Here is a 26,383-nt window from a genome sequence, read left to right as displayed (position 1 = left end):
TACCCATCCCCACTTCTGGGGGACCTCGCCGGCCTCCTTCCCCCGCCGCCTGGCCACTCACAAAGCGCAGAGCACTTCACGCATGCGCGGTAGGGAACTGGCTGTGAAGTTGCAAGGCTTCACTGTCAGTTTCCCTTACAATGAATGGCGGCTACACCCGAGAGCTGATTGAAAAATCATCTGGGGTGCACTGCCAATATCGCGGGAATACCTCCCAACTTTCTGAGATGGGAATGAGGGACACCTATCAGCAAAAGTATGTAGGCATAGGACACACCCCTTGCCACACCCCCTTAAAGGAGACGTGTACAAAAAACAAGATTGGTTAAACCCACAAGTGCTTTTTTTTACCACTATTATTCCTTTAAATTGGCTTTTGGAATTTACAAATACAGCAATTTAGAAATCAGATGAAAGGTTTAGCTCTGGGAAACACTTTTTGAGAGATAAAAAGTGCATTTTATATACATCTATAGATCAGATCAAAATGAGGGACAAATGAGGAGGAAAGAGGGACATTGCTCCAAATCAGGGACAGTCCCTCGAAATAAGGGACAGTTGGGAGCTTTGCCTATGGGGAGGACAGGTAAGTGTCCATATATTAAAAGTCAGCAGGTGCAGTATTTGATTTTTTGGTGAGAAGGGGGGGGGGCGGAGCTCCACTTTAATGTGGTAAAACACTTTTTAAATGTGAGTGTTATCAGTCTACAAAGGAGAGACAGCAGAGAGGAAATGCACGGGAAGCTCTCGGCGTTTTGCTGGGTTCTACGTACAGACATTTCCTATTTCCAGAGCAGGTCTGTTCCCACGGTGGAGCGCCATGATGTTCCAGCAGGTGGCGCTGTAGAAGACTCCACTGTGTAGCTGTTGCTATATGACGCTCTGGCATCTTGGAAAAAAATCAATGTTCCTCTGACGTCACTTCCTCTCACGTTTTCTACGGCTACACAGCGGAGGGGCTCCAGGCTGAGCCGCCGAGATGAGGGTCGAGAAGTGTTACTTCTGCTCGGCGCCCATCTACCCGGGACACGGCATGATGTTTGTGAGGAACGACTGTAAGGTAGGAGAGGGCGGGGTGGGAGGAACAGCTCACCTATCAGTGTTGTGATCACATGTGACTGGTAATAGATGGGGGAGGGGAGGAGCTGTGCGTTTACAATGTGATCTCTATTCTACATACAGAGCCCTACAATCTCATCTCTGTGACCCCCCCATCACCCCTCCACCATCCCATCACATCACCATTCCCATCACCCCTCCACCACCCCGTCACCCCTCCGTCACCCCTCCACCACCCCGTCACCCCTCCACCACCCCTCCATCATCCCGTCACCCCTCCACCACCCCGTCACCCCTCCACCACCCCTCCACCACCCCGTCACCCCTCCGTCACCCCTCCATCATCCCGTCACCCCTCCGTCACCCCTCCACCACCCCGTCACCCCTCCGTCACCCCTCCATCATCCCGTCACCCCTCCGTCACCCCTCCACCACCCCGTCACCCCTCCACCACCCCTCCACCACCCCGTCACCCCTCCGTCACCCCTCCACCATCCCGTCACCCCTCCACCATCCCGTCACCCCTCCACCATCCCGTCACCCCTCCACCATCCCGTCACCCCTCCACCACCCCTTCACCACCCCGTCACCCCTCCACCACCCCGTCACCCCTCCGTCACCCCTCCATCATCCCGTCACCCCTCCACCATCCCATCACAATTCCCATCACCCCTCCACCACCCCGTCACCCCTCCACCACCCCTCCATCATCCCGTCACCCCTCCACCACCCCGTCACCCCTCCACCACCCTGTCACCCCTCCACCACCCCGTCACCCCTCCACCACCCCGTCACCCCTCCATCATCCCGTCACCCCTCCGTCACCCCTCCGTCACCCCTCCACCATCCCGTCACCCCTCCACCATCCCGTCACCCCTCCACCACCCCGTCACCCCTCCACCACCCCGTCACCCCTCCACCACCCCGTCACCCCTCCATCATCCCGTCACCCCTCCACCACCCCGTCACCCCTCCGTCACCCCTCCATCATCCCGTCACCCCTCCGTCACCCCTCCATCATCCCGTCACCCCTCCGTCACCCCTCCACCACCCCGTCACCCCTCCACCACCCCGTCACCCCTCCACCACCCCTCCATCATCCCGTCACCCCTCCACCACCCCGTCACCCCTCCATCATCCCGTCACCCCTCCGTCACCCCTCCACCACCCCGTCACCCCTCCACCACCCCGTCACCCCTCCACCACCCCGTCACCCCTCCGTCACCCCTCCATCATCCCGTCACCCCTCCGTCACCCCTCCACCACCCCGTCACCCCTCCACCACCCCTCCACCACCCCGTCACCCCTCCACCACCCCTCCACCACCCCGTCACCCCTCCGTCACCCCTCCATCATCCCGTCACCCCTCCGTCACCCCTCCACCACCCCGTCACCCCTCCGTCACACCTCCATCATCCCGTCACCCCTCCGTCACCCCTCCACCACCCCGTCACCCCTCCACCATCCCGTCACCCCTCCACCATCCCGTCACCCCTCCACCACCCCTTCACCACCCCGTCACCCCTCCACCACCCCGTCACCCCTCCATCATCCCGTCACCCCTCCACCATCCCATCACAATTCCCATCACCCCTCCACCACCCCGTCACCCCTCCACCACCCCTCCATCATCCCGTCACCCCTCCACCACCCTGTCACCCCTCCACCACCCTGTCACCCCTCCACCACCCCGTCACCCCTCCACCACCCCGTCACCCCTCCATCATCCCGTCACCCCTCCGTCACCCCTCCACCATCCCGTCACCCCTCCACCACCCCGTCACCCCTCCACCACCCCGTCACCCCTCCACCACCCCGTCACCCCTCCACCACCCCGTCACCCCTCCATCATCCCGTCACCCCTCCACCACCCCGTCACCCCTCCGTCACCCCTCCATCATCCCGTCACCCCTCCGTCACCCCTCCATCATCCCGTCACCCCTCCGTCACCCCTCCACCACCCCGTCACCCCTCCACCACCCCGTCACCCCTCCACCACCCCGTCACCCCTCCACCACCCCTCCATCATCCCGTCACCCCTCCACCACCCCGTCACCCCTCCATCATCCCGTCACCCCTCCATCACCCCTCCACCACCCCGTCACCCCTCCACCACCCCGTCACCCCTCCACCACCCCGTCACCCCTCCACCATCCCGTCACCCCTTCACCACCCCTTCACCACCCCTCCACCACCCCTTCACCACCCCTCCACCACCCCGTCACCCCTCCACCACCCCGTCACCCCTCCGTCACCCCTCCATCATCCCGTCACCCCTCCACCATCCCATCACAATTCCCGTCACCCCTCCACCACCCCGTCACCCCTCCACCACCCCGTCACCCCTCCACCACCCCTCCATCATCCCGTCACCCCTCCACCACCCCGTCACCCCTCCACCACCCCGTCACCCCTCCGTCACCCCTCCACCACCCCGTCACCCCTCCGTCATCCCGTCACCCCTCCGTCACCCCTCCACCACCCCGTCACCCCTCCACCACCCCGTCACCCCTCCACCACCCCGTCACCCCTCCACCACCCCGTCACCCCTCCACCACCCCTCCACCACCCCGTCACCCCTCCACCACCCCGTCACCCCTCCACCACCCCGTCACCCCTCCGTCACCCCTCCATCATCCCGTCACCCCTCCGTCATCCCGTCACCCCTCCACCACCCCGTCACCCCTCCACCACCCCGTCACCCCTCCACCACCCCGTCACCCCTCCACCACCCCGTCACCCCTCCACCACCCCGTCACCCCTCCACCATCCCGTCACCCCTCCACCATCCCGTCACCCCTCCACCACCCCTTCACCACCCCTCCACCACCCCGTCACCCCTCCACCACCCCTCCGTCACCCCTCCGCCATCCCGTCACCCCTCCGCCATCCCTCCACCATCCCTCCGTCACCCCTCCGTCACCCCTCCACCATCCCGTCTCCCCTCCCCCACCCCGTTTTTTTTTTTTTTTGTCTATAGCGCAAAAAATAAAAACCGCTGAGGCGATCAAATGCCACCAAAAGAAAGCTCTATTTGTGGGAAGAAAAGGACATCAATTTTGTTTGGGTGCAACGTCGCACAACTGCGCAATTGTCAGTTAAAGCGACACAGTGCTGAATCGCAAAAAGTGCTCTGGTCAGGAAGGGGGTAAAATCTTCTGGGGCTGAAGAGGTTAAAGGTCATTATGGCTGGGTCCACACTAGTGTGAATTGGATGTGGATTTCCCCTCATCCAATTCGCATGACAGGAGATTGTGACTGGCTCTCACATCTGCAGTGACTCGGTGCGAGTTGCACAGGACTCTGCGTCTTCTGGTCCGTTGCAGGTCTGAATTCGGCCAAAAATTCGGGGCTGAAATCAGACCTGAAATGGTGAACAGGGACACACTAGACCCCCTGCTGTGAGCCACTCCGTGCTTCGGTGTAAACCTGACCTAAAGTAGCAGCGGTAGCCATACATAGTCGAATTCCAAATGAATTTTCTTTAGAAAATCAGAAATTTCGTGCTCCGTGATCTGATGGCGCCGCCATTGAGTTCAAAATTCGACCAACCAAGCCTTCAATTTCACCTCATATTGCTACAGAAATGAATTTTCCTGGCCGGGAATTTTCTTTTCTTGTGCTCATACACATTTCTTTTTTGATTATATTTTTCACACGATTCTCCCATCATTGATTAGAAAATTGTTTGTTTTTCAAAAAATTTCCTACATGCCAATCGCTCAAATTTGATAGTCGCACGAAAATCGTCTGTGTATGGGTGGTCTAAGTGTGCCCAACTTTGAAAAGACTTGAAGTAAAGGGGTGGGGGTGGGGGGGGGGGGGGCAACTAAGTGTAGTATTAAAAAGTTTTTTAATTTTGCATGACTAAAAATTCTTACTAGATGTAAGGATAAAAGGTGCTCTAAATAGAGTTCTCAGCCCAAGTGTTTTTAATAATACGAAATGAAAAAACATTTTAATACTACACTTAGTTGGTGCTCCCCCCTCCTTTCCTTTAATGTCTGAGAAAAGGAAAGCCGATAACAGACTTCAGTCAGGGGACATTTACACTGATAATCGGGTTACTGATTATCAGTGCAGCATATTAGTCCTCATCAGTACCGCCTGATCATTGCCCATCAGTGTAGGAGAAAAATTACTTATTTATAGAATTTTATAATAGAAATTTTACAAGAGGTGTTTTTTTTTTTTTAATAGAACAACATAAAAAAAACTCGGTGATCAAATACCACCAAAAGAAAGCTCTCTGTCTCAAAAAAATGCTAAACATTTTATATGGGTACAGTGTTGCATGACCACGCAATTGTCATTCAAAGTGTAACAGTGCTGAAAATTGGCCTGGGCAGGAAGGGGGTAAAAGTGCCTAGTACTGAAGTGGTTACCGTATTGGCATATAACACGCACGTTTTTCCCCTTAAAATCAGGGGAAAATCGCAGGTGCGTGTTATACGCCGATCCCCCGCTGTCAGATCTAAAAAATCGCCGACCGCGATTTGAAAATGGCGCCGAAATACACAGTGCCAGTCCTTGGCTCTTCTCGGGCCACTTTCGGCTTCACTCGAGCGCCACCCGAACCTAGCCGAGTGTACTCGGCTAGGTTCGAATAGCTCCGAATAGCCGAAAGTGAACGAGAGCCGCCGAGAAGAGCCGAGGATCGGTTCTGTGTATTTCGGCGCCGGCGGCGCCATTTTGAAATCGCGGTCGGCGACTTTAAAGCTCAGCGAGCGGCAAGGCTGGTCTGGGGCAAGACTGGACTGGGAAGGCTGCAATGATGGGCATTTAAATTTAGGTTTTTTTTCCCTTCAACTTCCCTCCTAAAAGTTTTTTTTTTTTTCCTTAAAATTCCCTCCTAAATTGGGGTGCGTGTTATACGCCAATAAATACGGTACTTATCACTGGGATTTTTTATTTTTTGCTAAATGGAAAAATTGGCGGGGGGGCGTTTGTTATAAAATTTTGAATAAAAGTAATTTTTCTTCTGCATTAATGTGCGCTGATGGGGCTGCACTGATGATCAGTGTAAACAATGTGCTGACAGGCTTGCCTGTTATCAGCTCTCCTTTCCTCCCACAGACACAGAAAGGACTGCTGATAACTGAAAAGTCTGTTTACAGGTGATCAGCTATGATTGAACACAGCTGATCACGTGGTAAAGGAGCACTGTGATTGGCCCTTTACCCCATTGGAGAGATTTCCCTTTGTTTCCTGTCTCATAACCAAAACAGGAAGTGAGAGGAAATCTTTCCAAAGTGAGAAAATCCGTGTTTGTCACCAGAACTAGTGTCCCCATTGGAAGATTTCCCCTCTGTTCTTGCTCTGGGGACAACCCAAAATTTGGGGGTTTGTTTCATTTTTGAAGATAACAGTAAACCGGACAAATGGAGAAAGTTAATCTCCCTAACAGGGGCACAGCAATAAAAACCGACAGTAGCCACTTGGATGTCAGACTGGGAGCAGCACCTGTGTCTGCTGGGTCCCAAATGACATGAATGAGACTGCCTGCATGGGGATGGATTGAACACCACATCCCTGTGTGGGCAAACCTGGCGCTCACATGGCTGGCCTTAACCACTTCTGGACCGCCCGCCATCATTGAATACCAGGGTTATGGCAGCAGATAGCTGCCATAACCCCGGTATTTTTTTAAATAGCGGGCGGTCCGCTTTAAGATAAAAGTGGTCTCTGCGGCGCATTCGCCGCAATACGCAATATCACTTTTATCGGACTTTTTTTTTTAAAATTGCATTTAAGTGTAAATGTGAGGTCTTTTTGACCCTAGATCTCATATTAAAGCAGAGTTACCCGTATAATCCAGGTATTTGCTCCCACTTCTGGGCATAGATCGTCGCAGTATCCGCGGCTGTCTACACCATTTCGGACTCTACCCCCTTACCGACCAGCCGCCGTCATACTGCAGCAGGTTGGCACGTTCCCGATAGCTGTCGTAGCTGCACTGCGGGGGTGATGATGCTCGTGACCGCCGCCCACGAGCGATCACGGGCACGAGAGGCAGAACAGGGACGTGTGTGTGTGTAAACACACATTTCTGCTCTGTGAGGAGAGACAGATCATGAGTTCCTAATGGCTAGGAACCCCGATCTGTCATCCCCTCTAGTCAGTCCCCTCCCCCTACAGTTAGAACACACAGTCAGGGAACACAGTTAACCCCTTGATTGCCCCCTAGTGTTAACACCTTCCCTGCCAGTGAAATTTATACTGTAATCAGTGCATTTTAATAGCACTGATTGCTGTATAATTGTCAAGTGTCCGATGTGTCTGCCATAATGTCGCAGTCACGATTAAAGATCGCCGCCGTTACTAGTAACAGAAAAAAAAAAAAAATGCTATAAATCTATCCCCTATTTCGTAGACGCTATAACTTTTGCGCAAACAAATCTATGCGCTTATTGCTTTTTTTTTTTTTTTTTTTTTTTTTAATTATTGTTATTATCAAAAATATGTAGAATACATATCGGCCTAAACTGAGAAAAAAAACTGCTTAAAAAAAAAAATTGGGGATATTTATAGCAAAAAGTACAAAATATCGTGTGTTTTTTAATTTTTTTTTTTATTTCCCAAAATTGTCGCTCCCTTTTTTAATATTTTTATTTATTTATTTTTGTTTATAGCGCAAAAAATAAAAACTGCAGAGATGATCAAATACCACCAAAAGAGAGCTCTATTTGGGGGGAAAAAAGGACGTCAAATCTGTTTGGGTATAGCGTCACACGACTGCGCAATTGTCAGTTAAAGTGACGCAGTGCCGTATTCGCAGAAAATGCTCTGGTCATTGAGCAGCAAAATCTTCCAGGGCTGAAGTGGTTACAGACAAATGGGTTTTTTGTAATGAAAACTGGCCTTAAGGAAAGTGTTAGAATGAAACAGCAGACAGCTAAAGGTCTACGAAGGGTAACTAGAATTCCTACACAGAGCACTAAGAAACATAAGTCTCCGCACACTCTCCTGGCCTAAATCGAATTAACTATCTCCTTGCTAACTTGGAAACGTCACAAGGACATACCACAAATGTAGGGTACCTGGAGAAGGTTCGGAGAGTTTCAGGGTAAAGCTGGCCATACACCTATAGATTATCTGCAGATTTTCTATGGTTAGATGGAAAAAGTATTTCTCCATGTTCCCTAAACTTTGTGGATGGAGGAATCTCCCACTTTTTCCATCTAACCATAGAAAATCTGCAGATAATCTATAGGTGTATGGCCAGTTTTAGTTTAGCAGGTGTTGGTGGAACACATGTCTTTAACAGTCAGACTAAGATATAGTTATGCATGCAATTAAGGTATCTATTTCCCGGTGTGCAGAATATTTTGCACTATTAGAAGCCCTCACACCTACCGCTTTTGTAAATGTACCCCAGGCTGATATACCCATTACTCCAGAAATAGGGAGTTTTCTTTCCCCCTCATTAACCACTTGCCGACCGCCTCACGCATATATACGTGAGCAGAGCGGCACGGGCAGGCAAAATCACGTACCTGGTACGTGATTGCCTTCCCGCGGGCGGGGGGTCCGATCGGACCCCCCCCCGGTGCCGTCGGCGTTTGGCTGGGAGAGTTGAGAGACGAGGGGGAGACCATCCGATCGTGGCCCCCCCCTCGCGATCGGTCCCAGCCAATGAGAAACATCCCCTGCCTCTGTATAGTACACAGAGGCAGAGGATGTGATGTCATCTCTCCTCGGCTGGCCAGTTTCCGTTCCAGCACCGAGGAGAGAAGACATGTAAGTGCACAACACACACACACAACACAGTAGAACATGCCAGGCACACTAAACACCCCCGATCCCCCCCCCCCCGATCGCCCCCCGATCCCCCCCCAATCACCCCCCCCCCCTGTCACAAACTGACACCAAGCAGGTTTTTTTGTTTTGTTTTGTTTTTTTCCTGATTACTGCATAGTGTCAGTTTGTGACAGTTAGCAGTGGTAGGACAGTTAGTATTAGCCCCCTGTAGGTCTAGGGTACCCCCCTAACCCCCCCTAATAAAGTTTTAACCCCTTGATCACCCCCTGTCACCAGTGTCGCTAAGCGATCATTTTTCTGATCGCTGTATTAGTGTCGCTGGTGATGCTAGTTAGGAACGTAAATATTTAGGTTCGCTGTCAGCGTTTTATAGCGACAGGGACCCCCATATACTACCGAATAAATGTTTTAACCCCTTGATTGCCCCCTAGTTAACCCTTTCACCACTGATCACCGTATAACTGTTACGGGTGACGCTGGTTAGTTCGTTTATTTTTTTTAGTGTCAGGGCACCCGCCGTTTATTACCGAATAAAGGTTTAGCCCCCTGATCGCCCGGCGGTGATATGCGTCGCCCCAGGCAGCATCAGATTAGCGCCAGTACCGCGAACACCCACGCACGCACCGTACACCTCCCTTAGTGGTATAGTATCTGAACGCATCAATATCTGATCCGATCAGATCTATACTAGCGTCCCCAGCAGTTTAGGGTTCCCAAAAACGCAGTGTTAGCGGGATCAGCCCAGATACCTGCTAGCACCTGCGTTTTGCCCCTCCGCCCAGCCCACCCAAGTGCAGTATCGATCGATCACTGTCACTTACAAAACACTAAACGCATAACTGCAGCGTTCGCAGAGTCAGGCCTGATCCCTGCGATCGCTAACAGTTTTTTTGGTAGCATTTTGGTGAACTGGCAAGCACCAGCCCCAAGCAGCGTCAGATTAGCGCCAGTACCACTAACACCCACACACGCAGCATACGCCTCCCTTAGTGGTATAGTATCTGATCGGATCAATATCTGATCCGATCAGATCTATACTAGCGTCCCCAGCAGTTTAGGGTTCCCAAAAACGCAGTGTTAGTGGGATCAGCCCAGATACCTGCTAGCACCTGTGTTTTGCCCCTCCGCCCGGCCCAGCCCAGCCCACCCAAGTGCAGTATCGATCGATCACTGTCACTTTTTTTTGTAGCGTTTTGGTGAACTGGCAAGCACCAGCGGCCTAGTACACCCCGGTCGTAGTCATACCAGCACTGCAGTAACACTTGGTGACGTGGCGAGTCCCATAAGTGCAGTTCAAGCTGGTGAGGTGGCAAGCACAAGTAGTGTCCCGCTGCCACCAAAAAGACGAACACAGGCCCGTCGTGCCCATAATGCCCTTCCTGCTGCATTCGCCAATCCTAATTGGGAACCCACCACTTCTGCAGCGCCCGTATTTCCCCCATTCACATCCCCAACCAAATGCAGTCGGCTGCATGAGAGGCATTTATATGTCCTCCCGAGTACCCCTACCCAACGAACCCCCCCAAAAAAGATGTGTCTGCAGCAAGCGCGTATATAGACGTGACACACGCTATTATTGTCCCTCCTGTCCTGACAATCCTGGTCTTTGCATTGGTGAATGTTTTGAACGCTACCATTCACTAGTTGAGTATTAGCGTAGGGTACAGCATTGCACAGACTAGGCACACTTTCACAGGGTCTCCCAAGATGCCATCGCATTTTGAGAGACCCGAACCTGGAACCGGTTACAGTTATAAAAGTTACAGTTACAAAAAAAAGTGTAAAAAAAAAAAAAAAACACAAACAAAAATAAAAAAAAATAGTTGTCGTTTTATTGTTCTCTCTCTCTCTATTCTCTCTCTGGTGTTCTGCTCTTTTTTACTGTATTCTATTCTGCAATGTTTTATTGTTATTATGTTTTATCATGTTTGCTTTTCAGGTATGCAATTTTTTATACTTTACCGTTTACTGTGCTTTATTGTTAACCATTTTTTTGTCTTCAGGTACGCCATTCACGACTTTGAGTGGTTATACCAGAATGATGCCTGCAGGTTTAGGTATCATCTTGGTATCATTCTTTTCAGCCAGCGGTCGGCTTTCATGTAAAAGCAATCCTAGTGGCTAATTAGCCTCTAGACTGCTTTTACAAGCAGTGGGAGGGAATGCCCCCCCCCCCCACCGTCTTCCGTGTTTTTCTCTGGCTCTCCTGTCTCAACAGGGAACCTGAGAATGCAGCCGGTGATTCAGCCAGCTGACCATAGAGCTGATCAGAGACCAGAGTGGCTCCAAACATCTCTATGGCCTAAGAAACCGGAAGCTACGAGCATTTTAGGACTTAGATTTCGCCGGATGTAAACAGCGCCATTGGGAAATTGGGAAAGCATTTTATCACACCGATCTTGGTGTGGTCAGATGCTTTGAGGGCAGAGGAGAAATCTAGGGTCTAATAGACCCCAATTTTTTCAAAAAAGAGTACCTGTCACTACCTATTGCTATCATAGGGGATATTTACATTCCCTGAGATAACAATAAAAATGATTTAAAAAAAAATATGAAAGGAACAGTTTAAAAATAAGATAAAAAAGCAAAAAAATAATAAAGAAAAAAAAAAAAAGCACCCCTGTCCCCCCTGCTCTCGCGCTAAGGCGAACGCAAGCATCGGTCTGGCGTCAAATGTAAACAGCAATTGCACCATGCATGTGAGGTATCACCGCGAAGGTCAGATCGAGGGCAGTAATTTTAGCAGTAGACCTCCTCTGTAAATCTAAAGTGGTAACCTGTAAAGGCTTTTAAAGGCTTTTAAAAATGTATTAATTTTGTTGCCACTGCACGTTTGTGCGCAATTGTAAAGCATGTCATGTTTGGTATACATGTACTCGGCCTAAGATCATCTTTTTTATTTCATCAAACATTTGGGCAATATAGTGTGTTTTAGTGCATTAAAATTTAAAAAAGTGTGTTTTTTCCACAAAAAATGCGTTTGAAAAATCGCTGCGCAATTACTGTGTGAAAAAAAAAAATGAAACACCCACCATTTTAATCTGTAGGGCATTTGCTTTAAAATAATATATAATGTTTGGGGGTTCAAAGTAATTTTCTTGCAAAAAAAAATAATTTTTTCATGTAATCAAAAAGTGTCAGAAAGGGCTTTGTCTTCAAGTGGTTAGAAGAGTGGGTGATGTGTGACATAAGCTTCTAAATGTTGTGCATAAAATGCCAGGACAGTTCAAACCCCCCCAAATGACCCCATTTTGGAAAGTAGACACCCCAAGCTATTTGCTGAGAGGCATGTCGAGTCCATGGAATATTTTATATTGTGACACAAGTTGCGGGAAAGAGACAAATTTTTTTTTTTTTTTTTTTTTTTTTTTTGCACAAAGTTGTCACTAAATGTTATATTGCTCAAACATGCCATGGGAATATGTGAAATTACACCCCAAAATAAATTCTGTTGCTTCTCCTGAGTACGGGGATACCACATGTGTGGGACTTTTTGGGAGCCTAGCCGCGTACGGGACCCCGAAAACCAAGAACCGCCTTCAGGCTTTCTAAGGCCGTAAATTTTTGATTTCACTCTTCACTGCCTATCACAGTTTCGGAGGCCATGGAAAGCCCAGGTGGCACAAAACCCCCCCAAATGACCCAATTTTGGAAAGTAGACACCCCAAGCTATTTGATGAGAGGTATAGTGAGTATTTTGCAGACCTCACTTTTTGTCACAAGGTTTTGAAAATTGAAAAAAGAAAAAAAAAAAATTTTTTTTCTGGTCTTTCTTCATTTTCAAAAACAAATGAGAGCTGCAAAATACTCACCATGCCTCTCAGCAAATAGCTTGGGGTGTCTACTTTCCAAAATGGGGTCATTTGGGGGGGGGTTGTGCCATCTTGGCATTTTATGGCCTTCAAAACTGTGATAGGTAGTGAGGAGTGAAATCAAAAATGTATGCCCTTAGAAATCCTGAAGGTGGTGCTGGGTTTTCGGGGCCCCGTACGCGGCTAGGCTCCCAAAAAGTGCCACACATGTGGTATCCCCGTACTCAGGAGAAGCAGCTGAATGTATTTTGGGGTGCAATTCCACATATGCCCATGGCCTATGTGAGCAATATATCATTTAGTGACAACTTTTTGTAAATTTTTTTTTTTTTTTTTTTTGTCATTATTCAATCACTTGGGACAAAAAAAATAAATATTCAATGGGCTCAACATGCCTCTCAGCAATTTCCTTGGGGTGTCTACTTTCCAAAATGGGGTCATTTGGGGGGGGTTTGTACTGCCCTGCCATTTTAGCACCTCAAGAAATGACATAGGCAGTCATAAACTAAAAGCTGTGTAAATTCCAGAAAATGTACCCTAGTTTGTAGACGCTATAACTTTTGCGCAAACCAATAAATATACGCTTATTGACATTTTTTTTACCAAAGACATGTGGCCGAATACATTTTGGCCTAAATGTATGACTAAAATTTAGTTTATTGGATTTTTTTTATAACAAAAAGTAGAAAATATCATTTTTTTTTCAAAATTTTCAGTCTTTTTCCGTTTATAGCGCAAAAAATAAAAACGGCAGAGGTGATCAAATACCATCAAAAGAAAGCTCTATTTGTGGGAAGAAAAGGACGCAAATTTCGTTTGGGTAGAGCATTGCATGACCGCGCAATTAGCAGTTAAAGCGACGCAGTGCCGAATTGTAAAAAGTGCTCTGGTCAGGAAGGGGGTAAATCCTTCCGGGGCTGAAGTGGTTAAATTTAGATGGTTTTGCGTTTGGGAATACTGTGTATGTCCCTCAATGGCTCACCATGCCAGAACCTGTGCAGCATAATTGCGCATCTTCTACTTCAAGTAGAATGTTGTCCCCACATGTCAGTGCACAGGAGTATCGTGAACCCATTAGTGCCCCACCTCAAGAATTTATGGCTCTTGACAGAGTTCTCCCTCTTGATGAAAAGGGGACTTCTACGAGTACCTCAAACCTTAGTGGATCTGGATTACTTCCTTATCCTGGAGGATATTGATATCCGTCCAGCACTGGAACCTTTCATAAGCAACACAGGTATGGTAATGCACCCTTGTCCTAAGCTTCTCTTAGGGAGATTCTAGGAGAAATCGTATCACCGCAGAGTGGTACTGTGGATACGGTGCATAAATAGTTAATGCCACGTCCCGATATTAGAAATCATTAAAAATTGGTTTGGAATGATGGACTTTATAGGCATAACACAAAGGGTTAAAAAAGAGTTTCAATATTTATTACAAAAAATGTGATTAGAAAACATGTACATAGACTTTTATATATTCACAAATAATACCTAGGAGCATATTGAATACACTATCTACATATTATATGTTTATACAAGATATTCAGCCATTTTACTTGTTCAATCGTAACAGGTTTCAAAGGAGACAGTGTAAAAAATAGCTCGACTCGCTCTACAAGTTACGCGTTCAATAACGCTTCCTCAGGAGCTTTGGGCATAATATTTTCCACAAAGGGGAAAAAAAGGAAATAAGATAAAATGAATGTGATGTGCTGGCGTCCATAAAAGAAGGTCTTCAAATTGGATCCAGCAAGTCCAAAATCAGCCAAGTCCAGCAAGAAATTTGGTAATGAGTTTGTACCAGGGATAATGTTATCCAATGCGGCCAGGTAAAAGCTAGGTCAGTTTAGGGCATCCCAAAACAGCATTAGGGGGGTGGTTGCTGGTATACTCCCTGACAGGTGCCTTGGACGCATGAGGTTGAGGAACTCCCCGCTTGGTGACAGCACAAACGCTGAGTGTGGACAGCTGTATGCCAAAAGCTCCTGAGGAAGCGTTATTGAACGCGTAACATGTAGAGCAAGTCGAGCTATTTTTTACACTGTCTCCTTTGAAACCTGTTACGCTTGAACTAATAAAATGACTGAATATCTTGTATAAACATAATTAATATGTAGATGGTGTATTCAATATGCTCCTAGGTATTATTTGTGAATATATGAAAGTCTATGTACATGTTTTCTAATTACATTTTTTGTAATAAATATTGAAACTCTTTCTTTAATCCTTTGTTATGCCTATAAAGTCCATCATTCCAAACCAATTTTTAATGTTCTCTTAGGGAGAGGAATTTGTTCTGATTTCTACTCCCGGTCCAAGAGCGGAGTTAGTAAGAATGACCACACCATTTAGGGCAGATGATCATGAGGATAGGTGGGGTGCCCACGTAGCAGAGCCCATGACCAGCAGGTCTCTCAGCACATTGTTTACACCTATAATCAGTGCAGCCTCATCAGCACACATCAGGGAAGAGGAAAAATTACTTATTTGCTAAATTTCATAACGGAAACTAAGAACTTTTTTTTATTTTTGTGCTTTTTGTTTACCAAAAAAATAAACCCAGTGGTGAATAAATACCACCAAAAGAAAGGTCTGTGTCAAAAAAAAAAAAAAAATGGCTAAAAATGTCATATTGGTACATTATTGCATGACCCCCCAAGTCTCATTTAAAATGTGACAGCGCTGAAAGCTGAAAATTGGTTTGGGAAGTAAGGGGGTAAAAGTGCCCAGTAGGCAAGTGGTTGAATTGTCAACTCCTGCATTCCTCTCTGCATATACATAAAAAAAGTTTACCAACTTGGTCCTCTTCTCTATCTCTAGTGTTCAGCGGTCTTCAATACTGCAAAGAATAGTGCTCACATTCAGCTCTTTCCTATGCAGCATTACATTGTGAGCCTAGGCTGTGGGATACTAGTCCAGGATGTGTGCCATTGGTGGGCTGGGCTCACAGAAAGGTGTTGGATGACACGTTCAGCTTGGCAGTGGGGTCGGGACTGGAGGGTGACGCGGAGGGCAGCACTGCAGCTTAAAGAAGAGAAGTAGTACATTTTAAACTTTAAAAAAAAAAAAAAAAAAAAGTTGGGGGAATTTAAAACCTATTGATGGCCATTTTCTTATCAAATGCATCAATACAACTTTTCTTTCCTTGCAGGTATTTCGATTCTGCCGGTCAAAATGTCACAAAAACTTCAAGAAGAAGCGAAATCCCAGAAAGATCAGATGGACAAAAGCCTTCAGAAAGGCAGCTGGTAAAGAGTTGACGGTGGTAAGCAATCCCTGAACCACAGTTAAATATGGGTATATAAAGAGTAATTGTCAAGATATATCTGGTTTTATTGTCGAACTTAAACGGCACAAATAAAAATGAGGAAAACCAGTTCTACAGTGCAGTGGCGGACAAGATGTCTGGTTGACTGACAGATGATACAGGCTACCAGTTTTGGCTTTTCATGCATCAGCTTATCCTGGAGGTAGATTGACAGTAGGGGGCTAGTGATATCTGCAGACTGGCAGGTTTACTTTAGTGGATTCCTTAGTATACCAGTAATTTGTACAGTTAAAGATTTTAAGAAATTGCATACGATACATATATTAAATAAATGTAGCGCTAAATCAACTTGTATAAGTAATAAATGTGCACGTGCATATAATGTCCCAAATAATGCCATGTGGCTGTCAACACAAAAGTCCACAATCAGGGTAAATGAACCATGGGGCAATACATGCAACTTCTCAACGATGTACTCAGAAGTCTTCAAGGTAAGTAGAAGGATGGAATACGCTTACCAGCTGTGTTGGATTCTATTGCCATAAGCATAGAATCAGTAAGACTTTGTGCCACCAAGGGCAGAAACATGAGGTGATGGAGGCAAGGGTAGAGCCTCTATGGTGGAGGCAAGGGTAGAGCCTCTCTCGGCTATGGATGTCCCTTCCTTCTGGTCCACTAGAACTGGGTCAAAGATGATTTCCACAGATCAATAGTTCCTTGATGCATCAGAACATGTGGAGAAAAAAGGGATACTTCCACATAGTGTAACTCCGTATTTTTATTAAAAAATCGCAGTACAGGGAGCAAAAATTAAAACGTGATCACGGATAAAAGCAGTGTATGAGGTAAATGAAACCACCCTACGCGTTTCGATCAAAACGATCTTCAACAGGGGCATACCCCTGTTGAAGATCGTTTTGATCGAAACGCGTAGGGTGGTTTCATTTACCTCATACACTGCTTTTATCCGTGATCACGTTTTAATTTTTGCTCCCTGTACTGCGATTTTTTAATAAAAATACGGAGTTACACTATGTGGAAGTATCCCTTTTTTCTCCACATGTTCTGATGCATCAAGGAACTATTGATCTGTGGAAATCATCTTTGACCCAGTTCTAGTGGACCAGAAGGGACATCCATAGCCGAGAGAGGCTCTACCCTTGCCTCCACCATAGAGGCTCTACCCTTGCCTCCATCACCTCATGTTTCTGCCCTTGGTGGCACAAAGTCTTACTGATTCTATGCTTATGGCAATAGAATCCAACACAGCTGGTAAGCGTATTCCATCCTTCTACTTACCTTGAAGACTTCTGAGTACATCGTTGAGAAGTTGCATGTATTGCCCCATGGTTCATTTACCCTGATTGTGGACTTTTGTGTTGACAGCCACACGGCATTATTTGGAACATTATATGCACGTGCACATTTATTACTTATACAAGTTGATTTAGCGCTACATTTATTTAATATATGGTATTCATTCTTGTCACATGGTTTGTAGCAGCTTACTCACTCACTGTCCATCCTCATTTTTTAGGGTAGCGCAATAATTATTCCCTTCCTTGGACATACGATACATAGGCTGGTCCAGGGATTGGCAGTTTAAAACTTGTATGGCCATACCATTATGTAATAAAGTTTGGTAATGCGGTCTTTATAACACTTGAGCTGTCTTGTGGAGTTGTACATTCTGTGTAGGCGGTGGTGGTGGTGGCAGTGGTACTGCACCACTCTTCCTGACAACAGCCATGCCCAAAAGTTTTGAGACTGACACAAATATTAATTTTCAAAGTCTGCTGCTTCAGTGTTTTTAGATCTTTTTGTCAGATGTTACTAATGGTATAATTACAAGCATTTCATAAGTGTCAAAGGCTTTTTGCATAAAATTGTCAATAAGAGTCAATATTTGCAGGGGTGACCCTTCTTTTTCAAGTCCTCTGCAATTTGCCCTGGCAAGCTGTTAATCAACTTGTGTATGTTAATCAAATTGTGGGCCACATCCTGACTGCAGCCCATTCTTGCATAATCAATGTTTAGAGTTTGTCAGAATTTGTGGGGTTCACATGCCTCTTGAGGATTGACCACAAGTTCTCAATAGGATTAAGGTCTGGGAGGTTATGGACCCAAAATTTCAATGTTTTGTTCCCCAAGCCACTTATCACTTTTGCCTTATGGCAAGGTGCTCCATCATGCTGGAAAAGGCATTGTTCCTCCCCAAACTGTTCTTGGATGGTTGGGAGAAGTTGCTCTCGGGGGATGTTTTTGTACCCTTCTTCTTACATGGCTGTGTTCTTAGGCAAAATTGTGAGTGAGCCCACATCCTTGGCTGAGAAGCAACCCCACACATGAATAGTGTTGGGATGCTTTACTGTTGGCATGATACAGGACTGATGATAGAGCTCACCTTTTATTCTCCAGACAAGGTATTTTCTCTGATGCCCCAAACAGTCGGAAAGGGGATTCATCAGAGAAAATTACTTTACCCAGTCCTCAGCAGTCCAATCCCTGTGCCTTTTTGCCAAATATGAGTCTGTCCCTGAGGATTTTCCTGGAGAGAAGTGGCTTCTTTGCTGCCCTTTATGACACCATGCCATTCTCCAGAAGTCTTCCGGAGCAAGCTCTGTACTGGTGGTGCCCGACCCCGCAGCTGAATCAACTGTAGGAGACCGTCCTGGCGCTTGCTGGACTTTCTTGGGCGCCCTGAAGCCTTCTTCACAAATGCAGTGGAAATTGTTTTTTTTGTTTTTGTTTTTTGTGATTAGGTTCCTTTTCATGGCAAAGAGGGACATTGCAATTCATCTGATCACGCTTCATAACATTCTAGTTTAGAGTATATGCAAATTGCAATGATAAAAACTGAGGCAGCAGACTTTGTGAAAGTTATTTGTGTCTTCTCAAAACTTTTGGCCACGGCTGTAGATTTATTTATTTTTTTTATGTCAAACTTTTTAAGGTGTACTGGTTGTGGGATAAATTCGGAGCCGCTAGTTCTGACTTCTTTTTCTTAAAAAAAAAAAAATAAAAAATGCTAGGAGCTTTTTGCTAATCATCAGCTTCAATACTATGTGAACCAGAAGAAGTCACAGGTCCTAGTCAACATTCTTCTGGGTAAGTGACTCAACATATTAACCACTTGCCACCCGTATAACTTATACGGTGGCACTGCTGCCCCAGATCTTGTACCTAGTACAGACCACAGGCGGCCTGCTCTCAATGTGATTTTTTATATATATATATATATATATATATATATATATATATATATATATATATATATATATATATATATATATATATATATATATATATAATCTCTATCAACATTATATCAATATTATATACATCTCAATGTGATTATATATATATATAATTTTTGTCAGTCTTGTTTTTATAGTGCAAAAAATAAGCGTAGAGGTGATCAAATACTTTGCTTTATTTGTGGGCGAAAAAATTACATACATTTTACGCAGTTGCATATCAGAAAAAATGGCCTGGTCAGCAAGGGGGTAAATCTTCCAGAGCTAAAGTGGTTAAAGCCAGAGAGTCTACATAAAGGCCAGGCACCCAGGATTTTCAGGAGGGCGGCTCAACTGTTGCAGCCTCCATGTTTCTCCCATAAGTCGCTTTCTTTAAAAATCACATTGGAATTAGCAAAGTAATATCTAATGTATAAATACAGAACATGATCTATCAGTATTTGCTTTAAAAATGTTTATTCGCAGGATAATGCATTTGAATTTGAAAAAAGAAGAAACGAACCTATCAAGTACCAGAGGGAGTTGTGGAGCAAGACTGGTAATTCTTTATTTTTGTTTTTTCATATCTTTCACTGCTAAGGGACCCTAAACCTTGACCTTGTACCTTGACAATGCTTTGCATTTATGATTTTGGTAACAATTGAGATGCCCAGAATAACTGCAGCTGAAGCTACAGTCCTGCCATCTGTCCTATGACCCTAGTTGACTTTTTTGCATGTGGAGTTGATTCACATCAGTCAAATGGCAGAGAGTGGATGCATGTTACTTGGTTGACCTAAAGGGAAGCTCTTTCGGCACCCAGCGGTAGCTTAACTTAAGGAGGAAATGGTCAACAAAGTAAAATAATGGAGGTCTTTGATTTAAGAGAGGGAGGTTAAAGCAGAGGCTGAGTGGGACACATAAGAGCGAGTGTATACACATAAAGTCACATCAACAATTTAAAGTAAACGCTGCAAGATAATATCAATGTGTACTCCTTTAAAATAGCTATAATATATAATATATATAATATAATATAGCTATAGTCTTTTACAGCTCTAAAGGGGAATTGACAAGTTGGGCATAGAATGAATGAGCCATATAGTGTCAGTATACTGTCAATGAGCCAGTAGGTTGATTCATGTACCCAACAGGTAATTTCGGGAAGCCAGAAAACATGGACTGCCACTATTAACTATAAAAAGAACATGCCAGCCCCTTCTTTCTTTCTTTCTTTCTTTTCTTTCTTATTGACAACTTTGCCCTTAGGCTGGGTTCACACTTGTGCAAATTGGCTGCGGGTTTACCCGCAGCCAATTCACATGACAGGAGATTGTGACCGGCTCTCTGTGGAGCCGGTTCACATATCTCCGTTGCGGCTGTGAAGCGGCTTGCACAGGAGTCGTGTGCGTCTTTGGCTCAGTTTCTGATTAGTCCCTGAAACGGAGAACAGGAACGCATCGGACCCCTGCTGCGAGGCACATCCGTCAGCAGTGTGAACCCAGCCTAAATGTTTGTAGATGATGCTGATGACCTTGCTGTGCAGGATATAAAGATTTTAGAAATGTTGACTTTATTTCTATAGCGTTGACATTCTTTACTGATCACTTTACATGGCTAATAGAACTATTCCTTATGGCCCCTTTCACACGAACGTTCTGATCAGGTTAGTTTCTCAGGCAGACCTAATCGTAAACCTCCATTCTCCTCTATGGAGCGACATATGTTCCATTTACACTTGCGCCTAAATCCAAGCCGATCTGATCTTCAAAGCACGAAAAGCAGTGGGAGGGGGATAAGTTCCCCTTCTGTCCAGCAGATCGGATGGGATGGCAGTCTGGTGTAAACACACAGACGGTCTGTTTACATTCAAACCCCCATAGAGGAGAGCAGGCTGTATCTGTGTCTGCTCTGCATAAACTGAGCAAGTGGATCCCAGCTGGAGTCTGCCCCGTGTTAAAGGACCCTATCTCTGCACCTAAAGGAGCTTACAGTCTGGTTGTGTGTATGCACAAACACCCAACATAATTTAAATGGAACTTGGTATTCTATTCATCAAGTTTAAAAGTGTACCTTTCCAACCCTTGTCTTTGGGTTATATCTTTGCACTATGTTTAATGACTGTTACATATTTTTGTAGTTGATGCAATGAAGAGAGTAGAAGAGATCAAGCGGAAGCGGCAAGCGCAGTTTATCATGAACAGGTGAGATTTGGTCCACTATCTTTGAGCTATACAATTGCATTTCATAGCACATATTTTCATACATTTCCTTTTTGTTCTAGGTTGAAAAAGGGCAAAGAATTAGAGAAAGCCCAGGACATCAAAGAAGTCAAACAAAATATACATCTTATCCGGGCTCCTCATGCTGGTAAGTTAGCATCTGTTTGGCTTTTTTCTTCTTGTATTGAAGGATAAGTTCAACTTACGTAACATGCTACGAACGGACCTGCCCCCACTCCCCGATTTGACAGCTAGCGGGGATCTTCTGCTTCCCCCGCTAGCTGTCACAATTAAAAAAAAAAAAAAAAACCTGACTGAGCACGGCTTCGCCCGGCCGCGTCACTCATTCAGTCACCTGTAAGTGGAAAACTACAAGGTCAAGCAGCCTTTGTGACTGTCTGCTTGTAGTTTTCAATCAACTACTATGTATCGGCTTCCTGGTACTAGCAAGCCGATACACTGACAGATCTGCAGGAGACCTGCTTTACAGGCTCCTGCAACAAAAAATTTTAAATGCACGTTTTTTTTTTTTTTGTTTTGTTTTGTTTTTTTTTTTTACCTGTAAAGTGCATTTATTTAGTTTTTATGATTCAGCCCTGTGCTGAACATTTAGTTTAACACGCTGTACGTATGCATAACAATTTTATAAAAAAGTAATGAAAGTAATGTTTTGCAAGAAACATATATTCCACATTTAATAATTGTGTTACCAAAATGAGTGTGTGCTGTAAATTGCCTCCATCATTGTTCCTGTTTCATTTTGCTGGCGCCTAGAGCCCCTAACCAGCAGTAAATCATTTTTTGGCACGGTGTTGAAAAATAGAGAGCAACTGAGCATGTGCAGAGCAGGGTGAGATGGTGTATTACTGGATTTTAAACAGTATAGACACTTATTTTTTTTTATGCTTTACATACAGTATCTCACAAGTATACCCCCTCACATTTTTGTAAATATTTTTATATCTTTTCATGTGACTATATTGTAGCAAAGTGTCATTTCTTCACTGTTAAGTAGTGAGTGTAAAACTTGTATAACAGTGTAAATTTGCTGTCCCCTCAAAATAACATCACACAGCCATTAATGTCTAAACCGCTGGCAACAAAAGTGAATACGCCCCTAAGTGAAAATGTCCAAATTGGGCCCATTTAGCCATTTTCCCTCACCGATGTCATGTGACTCGTTAGTGTTACAAGGTCTCAGGTGTGAATGGGGAGCAGGTGTGTTAAATTTGGTGTCATCGCTCTCACTCTCTCATACTGGTCACTGGAAGGTCAACATGGCACCTCATGGCAAAGAACTCTGAGGATCTAAAAAGAATTTTTGATCTACATAAAGATGGCCTAGGCTATAAGAAGATTGCCAAGACCCTGAAACTGAGCTGCAGCACAGTGGCCAAGACCGTACAGCAGTTTAACAGGACAGGTTCCACTCAGAACAGGCCTCACCATGGTCAACCATAGAAGTTGAGTGCACATGCTCAGCGTCATATCCAGAGGTTGTCTTTGGGAAATAAAGTGCTGCTACAGAGGTTGAAGGGGTGGTGGGTCGGCCTGTCAGTGATCAGACCATGAGCCGCACACTGCATCAAATTAGTCTGTTTGGCTGTCGTCCCAGAAAGAAGCCTCTTGTAAAGATGATGCACAAAGCCGCAAACAGTTTTCTGAAGACAAGCAGATTAAGGACATGGATTACTGGAACCATGTTCTGTGGTCTGATGAGACCAAGATAAACTTATTTGGTTCAGATGGTGTCAAGCGTGTGTGGCGGTAACCAGGTGAGGAGTACAAAGACAAGTGTGTCTTGCCTACAGTCAAGCATGGTGGTGGGAGTGTCATGGCCTGGGGCTGCATGAGTGCTGCCGGCTTGGGGACCTACAGTTCATTGAGGGATCAATGAATGCCAACATGTACTGTGACATACTGAAGCAGAGCGTGATCCCCTCCCTTCGGAGACTGGGCTGCAGGGCAGTATTCCAACACAACGACCCCCAATACACCTCCAAGACAACCACTGCCTTGCTAAAGAAGCTGAGGGTAAAGGTGATGGACTGGCCAAGTATGTCTCTAGACCTAAACCCTATTGAGCATCTGTAGGGCATCATCAAATGGAAGGTGGGGGAGTGCAAGGTCTCTAACACCAGCTCCATTATGTCGTCATTGAGAAGTGGAACAGTGGTAACCTGTGAAGCTCTGGTGAACTCCATGCCCAAGAGGGTTAAGGCAGTGCTGGAAAATAATGATGGCCACACAAAATATTGACACTTTTGGGCCCAGTTTGGACATTTTTACTTAGGGGTGTACTCACTTTTGTTGCCAGCAGTTTAGACATTAATGACTGTGTGTTGAGTTATTTTGAGGGGACAGCAAATTTACACTGTTATACAAGCTGTACACTCACTACTTTACATTCTAGCAAAGTTTCATTTCTTCAGTGCTGTCATATGAAAAGATATAAAATATTTACAAAAATGTAAGGGGTATACTCTTGTGAGATGCTGTAGCTATACCTGCGAAAGGGGCCAGCCTGAAGTGATCTAGCATTACTTATTTTTCTGACTAAAGTTCCATGTTAAAGTGGAATTCTTGTCCGTCGCTGTCTATGCTTGAAGTGGATGTAAACCCTCTTCTATACCCAGTGCAATGAACGGCCTCAGATGATACACAGAGATGAAACAAATGTCCCTATATAAGTTTTACATGTATATCTTATCTGCGGTCTTCAGCTTTCTATAGTCTTTAAAAAGTGAGCATTCTATTAGAAATTTTTCTTTCTTTTTTCAGCTGTGAGAGGGGAGTCTAGACATACACTGTGTGAGAGCTAAAGGCAAAGCTCTGCTTGTTTGCCCCCTCCCTCCACTGCTACATTTAGCACTTTGGGGGGAGGCGGGTCTGGTTTTGACAGGTACCTAATCCCACTTCCGGCTCAGATCTGCGCCGGAAGTTTGGCCCCATCCTCCCTCCTTCCCCTGCAACCTTCTGGAAGACACACCGGTCCCAGAAGACTACGGGACCATTCACAAAGCGCAGTGCGACTCACGCATTGGGAAGTAGGAAACTGTCTGTGAAGCCGCAAGGCTTCACTTCCTGCTTTCCTTACTTCAGATGCCGGGGCCTGCACCCAAAGCCGATTGAAGAATTGGCTTGGGTGAGGACATCGCTGGATCCAGGGGCAGGTAAGTGTCCTTATACTAAAAGGCAAGCAGCTACAGTATTTGTAGCTGCTGGCTTTTCATTTTTTGGGGGGGGAGCCTGGAGCTTCTCTTTTTTTAAAATGTAAACTGGTTACTAAAACAATTTAAAAAGCATACATGTATTTCTACACATACCGGACTTGGTGATGTGAAACTTTTTTGTCCTTACCAACTTCTGGGGATGGATTCTGCTTAGAGCCCTTGCACACTGGGGCGGTTTGCAGGCGCTATTGCGCTAATAATAGCGCCTGCAAACCGCCCCGAAAGTGCCGCTGCTTTCATTCCAGTGTGAAAGCCCCGAGGGCTTGCACACTGGAGCGATGCGCTGGCAGGACGGTAAAAAAAAGTCCTGCCAGCAGCATCTTCGGAGCGGTGAAGGAGCGGTGTGTATACCGCTCCCTTACCGCTCCTGCCCATTGAAATCAATGGGACGGCGCGGCTATACCGCCGGCAAAGCGCCTCTGCAGAGGCGCTTTGCGGTGGTATTTAACCCTTTCTCGGCCGCTAGCGGGGGGTAAAACCGCCCCGCTAGCGGCCGCATACCGACGGTAAAACGCCGCTAATAATAGCAGCGTTTTACCGCCGCCCCTGCCCCAGTGTGCAAGGGCTCTTAGTAGAAGGTGCCATTTCTTCTGGCAGCAAAGGTCAGGGTGTCAGCGGGGAACGTGGCATCTGCAGTACCTTGAATGCTACTCAAAAAAATGACTCTTAAAACCAGGAGAATTTCAGAATAACAGACATTGTCCTTCGCTCTTAGTGATTACTCTTATACACCTGTTTATTATTGCAAATAGCAGATCGTGGCTTTAACCAAAGAGAGGTATATATTAAGAGATTAGGTTGGTTTATGAACAAAACATAATGTGGAAAGTTTGTGACCTGATTATTGTTGCTAGATACATGGGTGGTTGCAGCATGTTCGACTGTAGAGCATTGGAGCCTTCCACTTCTAGCAGGTGATGTCATTGAACATTGTCTTTGTCATTTTAGGAAAAGCCAAAAAATTGGAAGACAAAATGGTTCAGAAATTACAGGAGGATGTGGATATGGCAGAATCATCATAGAAGTGGATATAAACCTTTTATTTATATTGTCACTGCAATGTGCTTCTATGTGGGAACACTTGTACAGAATGTCAGAACAGTCCAAACTGCATTTATGAAGCAAGACTGTGTGTTTGGTCTGCAAAATAAATTTTTATTTACTCTTGGCTCATATTTTCATTTCTATGTGGTGAATACATATAAAGTGTGCAGAGGGCCAGAATCCTTCAAGGACTCGGAGCAGATTTAGAGATGTAGAGGATTTATTGGATTGGATTCCTTCATAATATCTGTATATAGTAGAATTTAAGGCTGGGTTCACACTAGTGTGAATTGGATGTGGGTTTCCCCGTATACAATTGCATGACAGGAGATTGTGACTGGCTCTCAATGGACCCAGATTACACATCTCCGAGGTGGCTGCGAGCGCATTGCTCAGGGGCCCTGTGCGTCTTTGGCTCTGTCTCAGGTCCGAATTCAGGCAAAAATTTGGGCCTGATTTGTCCCTAAAATGGACAACAGGCACACACTGGATCCATGCTGTCAGCCACATCTGTTTTTAGTGTGAACCCAGCCTAAAGTGATGAACTTCAGCTTCCAGTCTGGCATGTTCATTTCGTTGTATCCCTCTTGGATAGAGTAATGAATGCTTAGAACCCCTGTCAGTTTTTTTACTGTTCATTTGGGGCTCCTTTACAGACCTCACTATGACAGTTGTTTCACTGGATAGGAAGTGAGGTAAAATCTACCACAGGGCCAAAGCTTTTTTTTTTAATTAAAAGATAAGTT

The 26,383-nt window shown here is 45.7% G+C and overlaps 1 protein-coding gene across 1 annotated transcript; it reads left to right on the top strand.

The window, feature by feature from the left end:
• The first annotated feature begins 894 nt into the window (after positions 1-894).
• Positions 895-25,761, top strand: RSL24D1 (ribosomal L24 domain containing 1). The gene is made up of 6 exons (XM_073618755.1): positions 895-1,060; positions 15,786-15,899; positions 19,625-19,697; positions 21,279-21,342; positions 21,423-21,508; positions 25,542-25,761. The coding sequence occupies exons 1-6, from the start codon at positions 980-982 to the stop codon at positions 25,613-25,615; spliced, it is 492 nt and encodes a 163-aa protein (XP_073474856.1). The 5' UTR covers positions 895-979; the 3' UTR covers positions 25,616-25,761.
• Positions 25,762-26,383: the final 622 nt, after the last annotated feature.

The sequence above is a fragment of the Aquarana catesbeiana genome, linkage group LG03 (genome assembly GCF_042186555.1).
Source record: "Aquarana catesbeiana isolate 2022-GZ linkage group LG03, ASM4218655v1, whole genome shotgun sequence".
In the NCBI taxonomy this organism is placed as follows: Eukaryota; Metazoa; Chordata; class Amphibia; order Anura; family Ranidae; genus Aquarana; species Aquarana catesbeiana.
Note: the sequence above shows the minus strand (reverse complement) of the source record. Positions and strands in the feature narration are given on the sequence as shown.

What these genes read in the sequence shown, in the direction of transcription:
- RSL24D1 (XM_073618755.1), top strand. Translation starts at nt 980, where the DNA reads ATGAGGGTCGAGAAGTGTTACTTCTGCTCGGCGCCCATCTACCCGGGA. An exon ending in TTGTGAGGAACGACTGTAAG is followed by an intron (nt 1,061 to 15,785) that starts GTAGGAGAGGGC and finishes CTTTCCTTGCAG; the next exon opens with GTATTTCGATTCTGCCGGTC. An exon ending in GGAGTTGTGGAGCAAGACTG is followed by an intron (nt 19,698 to 21,278) that starts GTAATTCTTTAT and finishes ATATTTTTGTAG; the next exon opens with TTGATGCAATGAAGAGAGTA.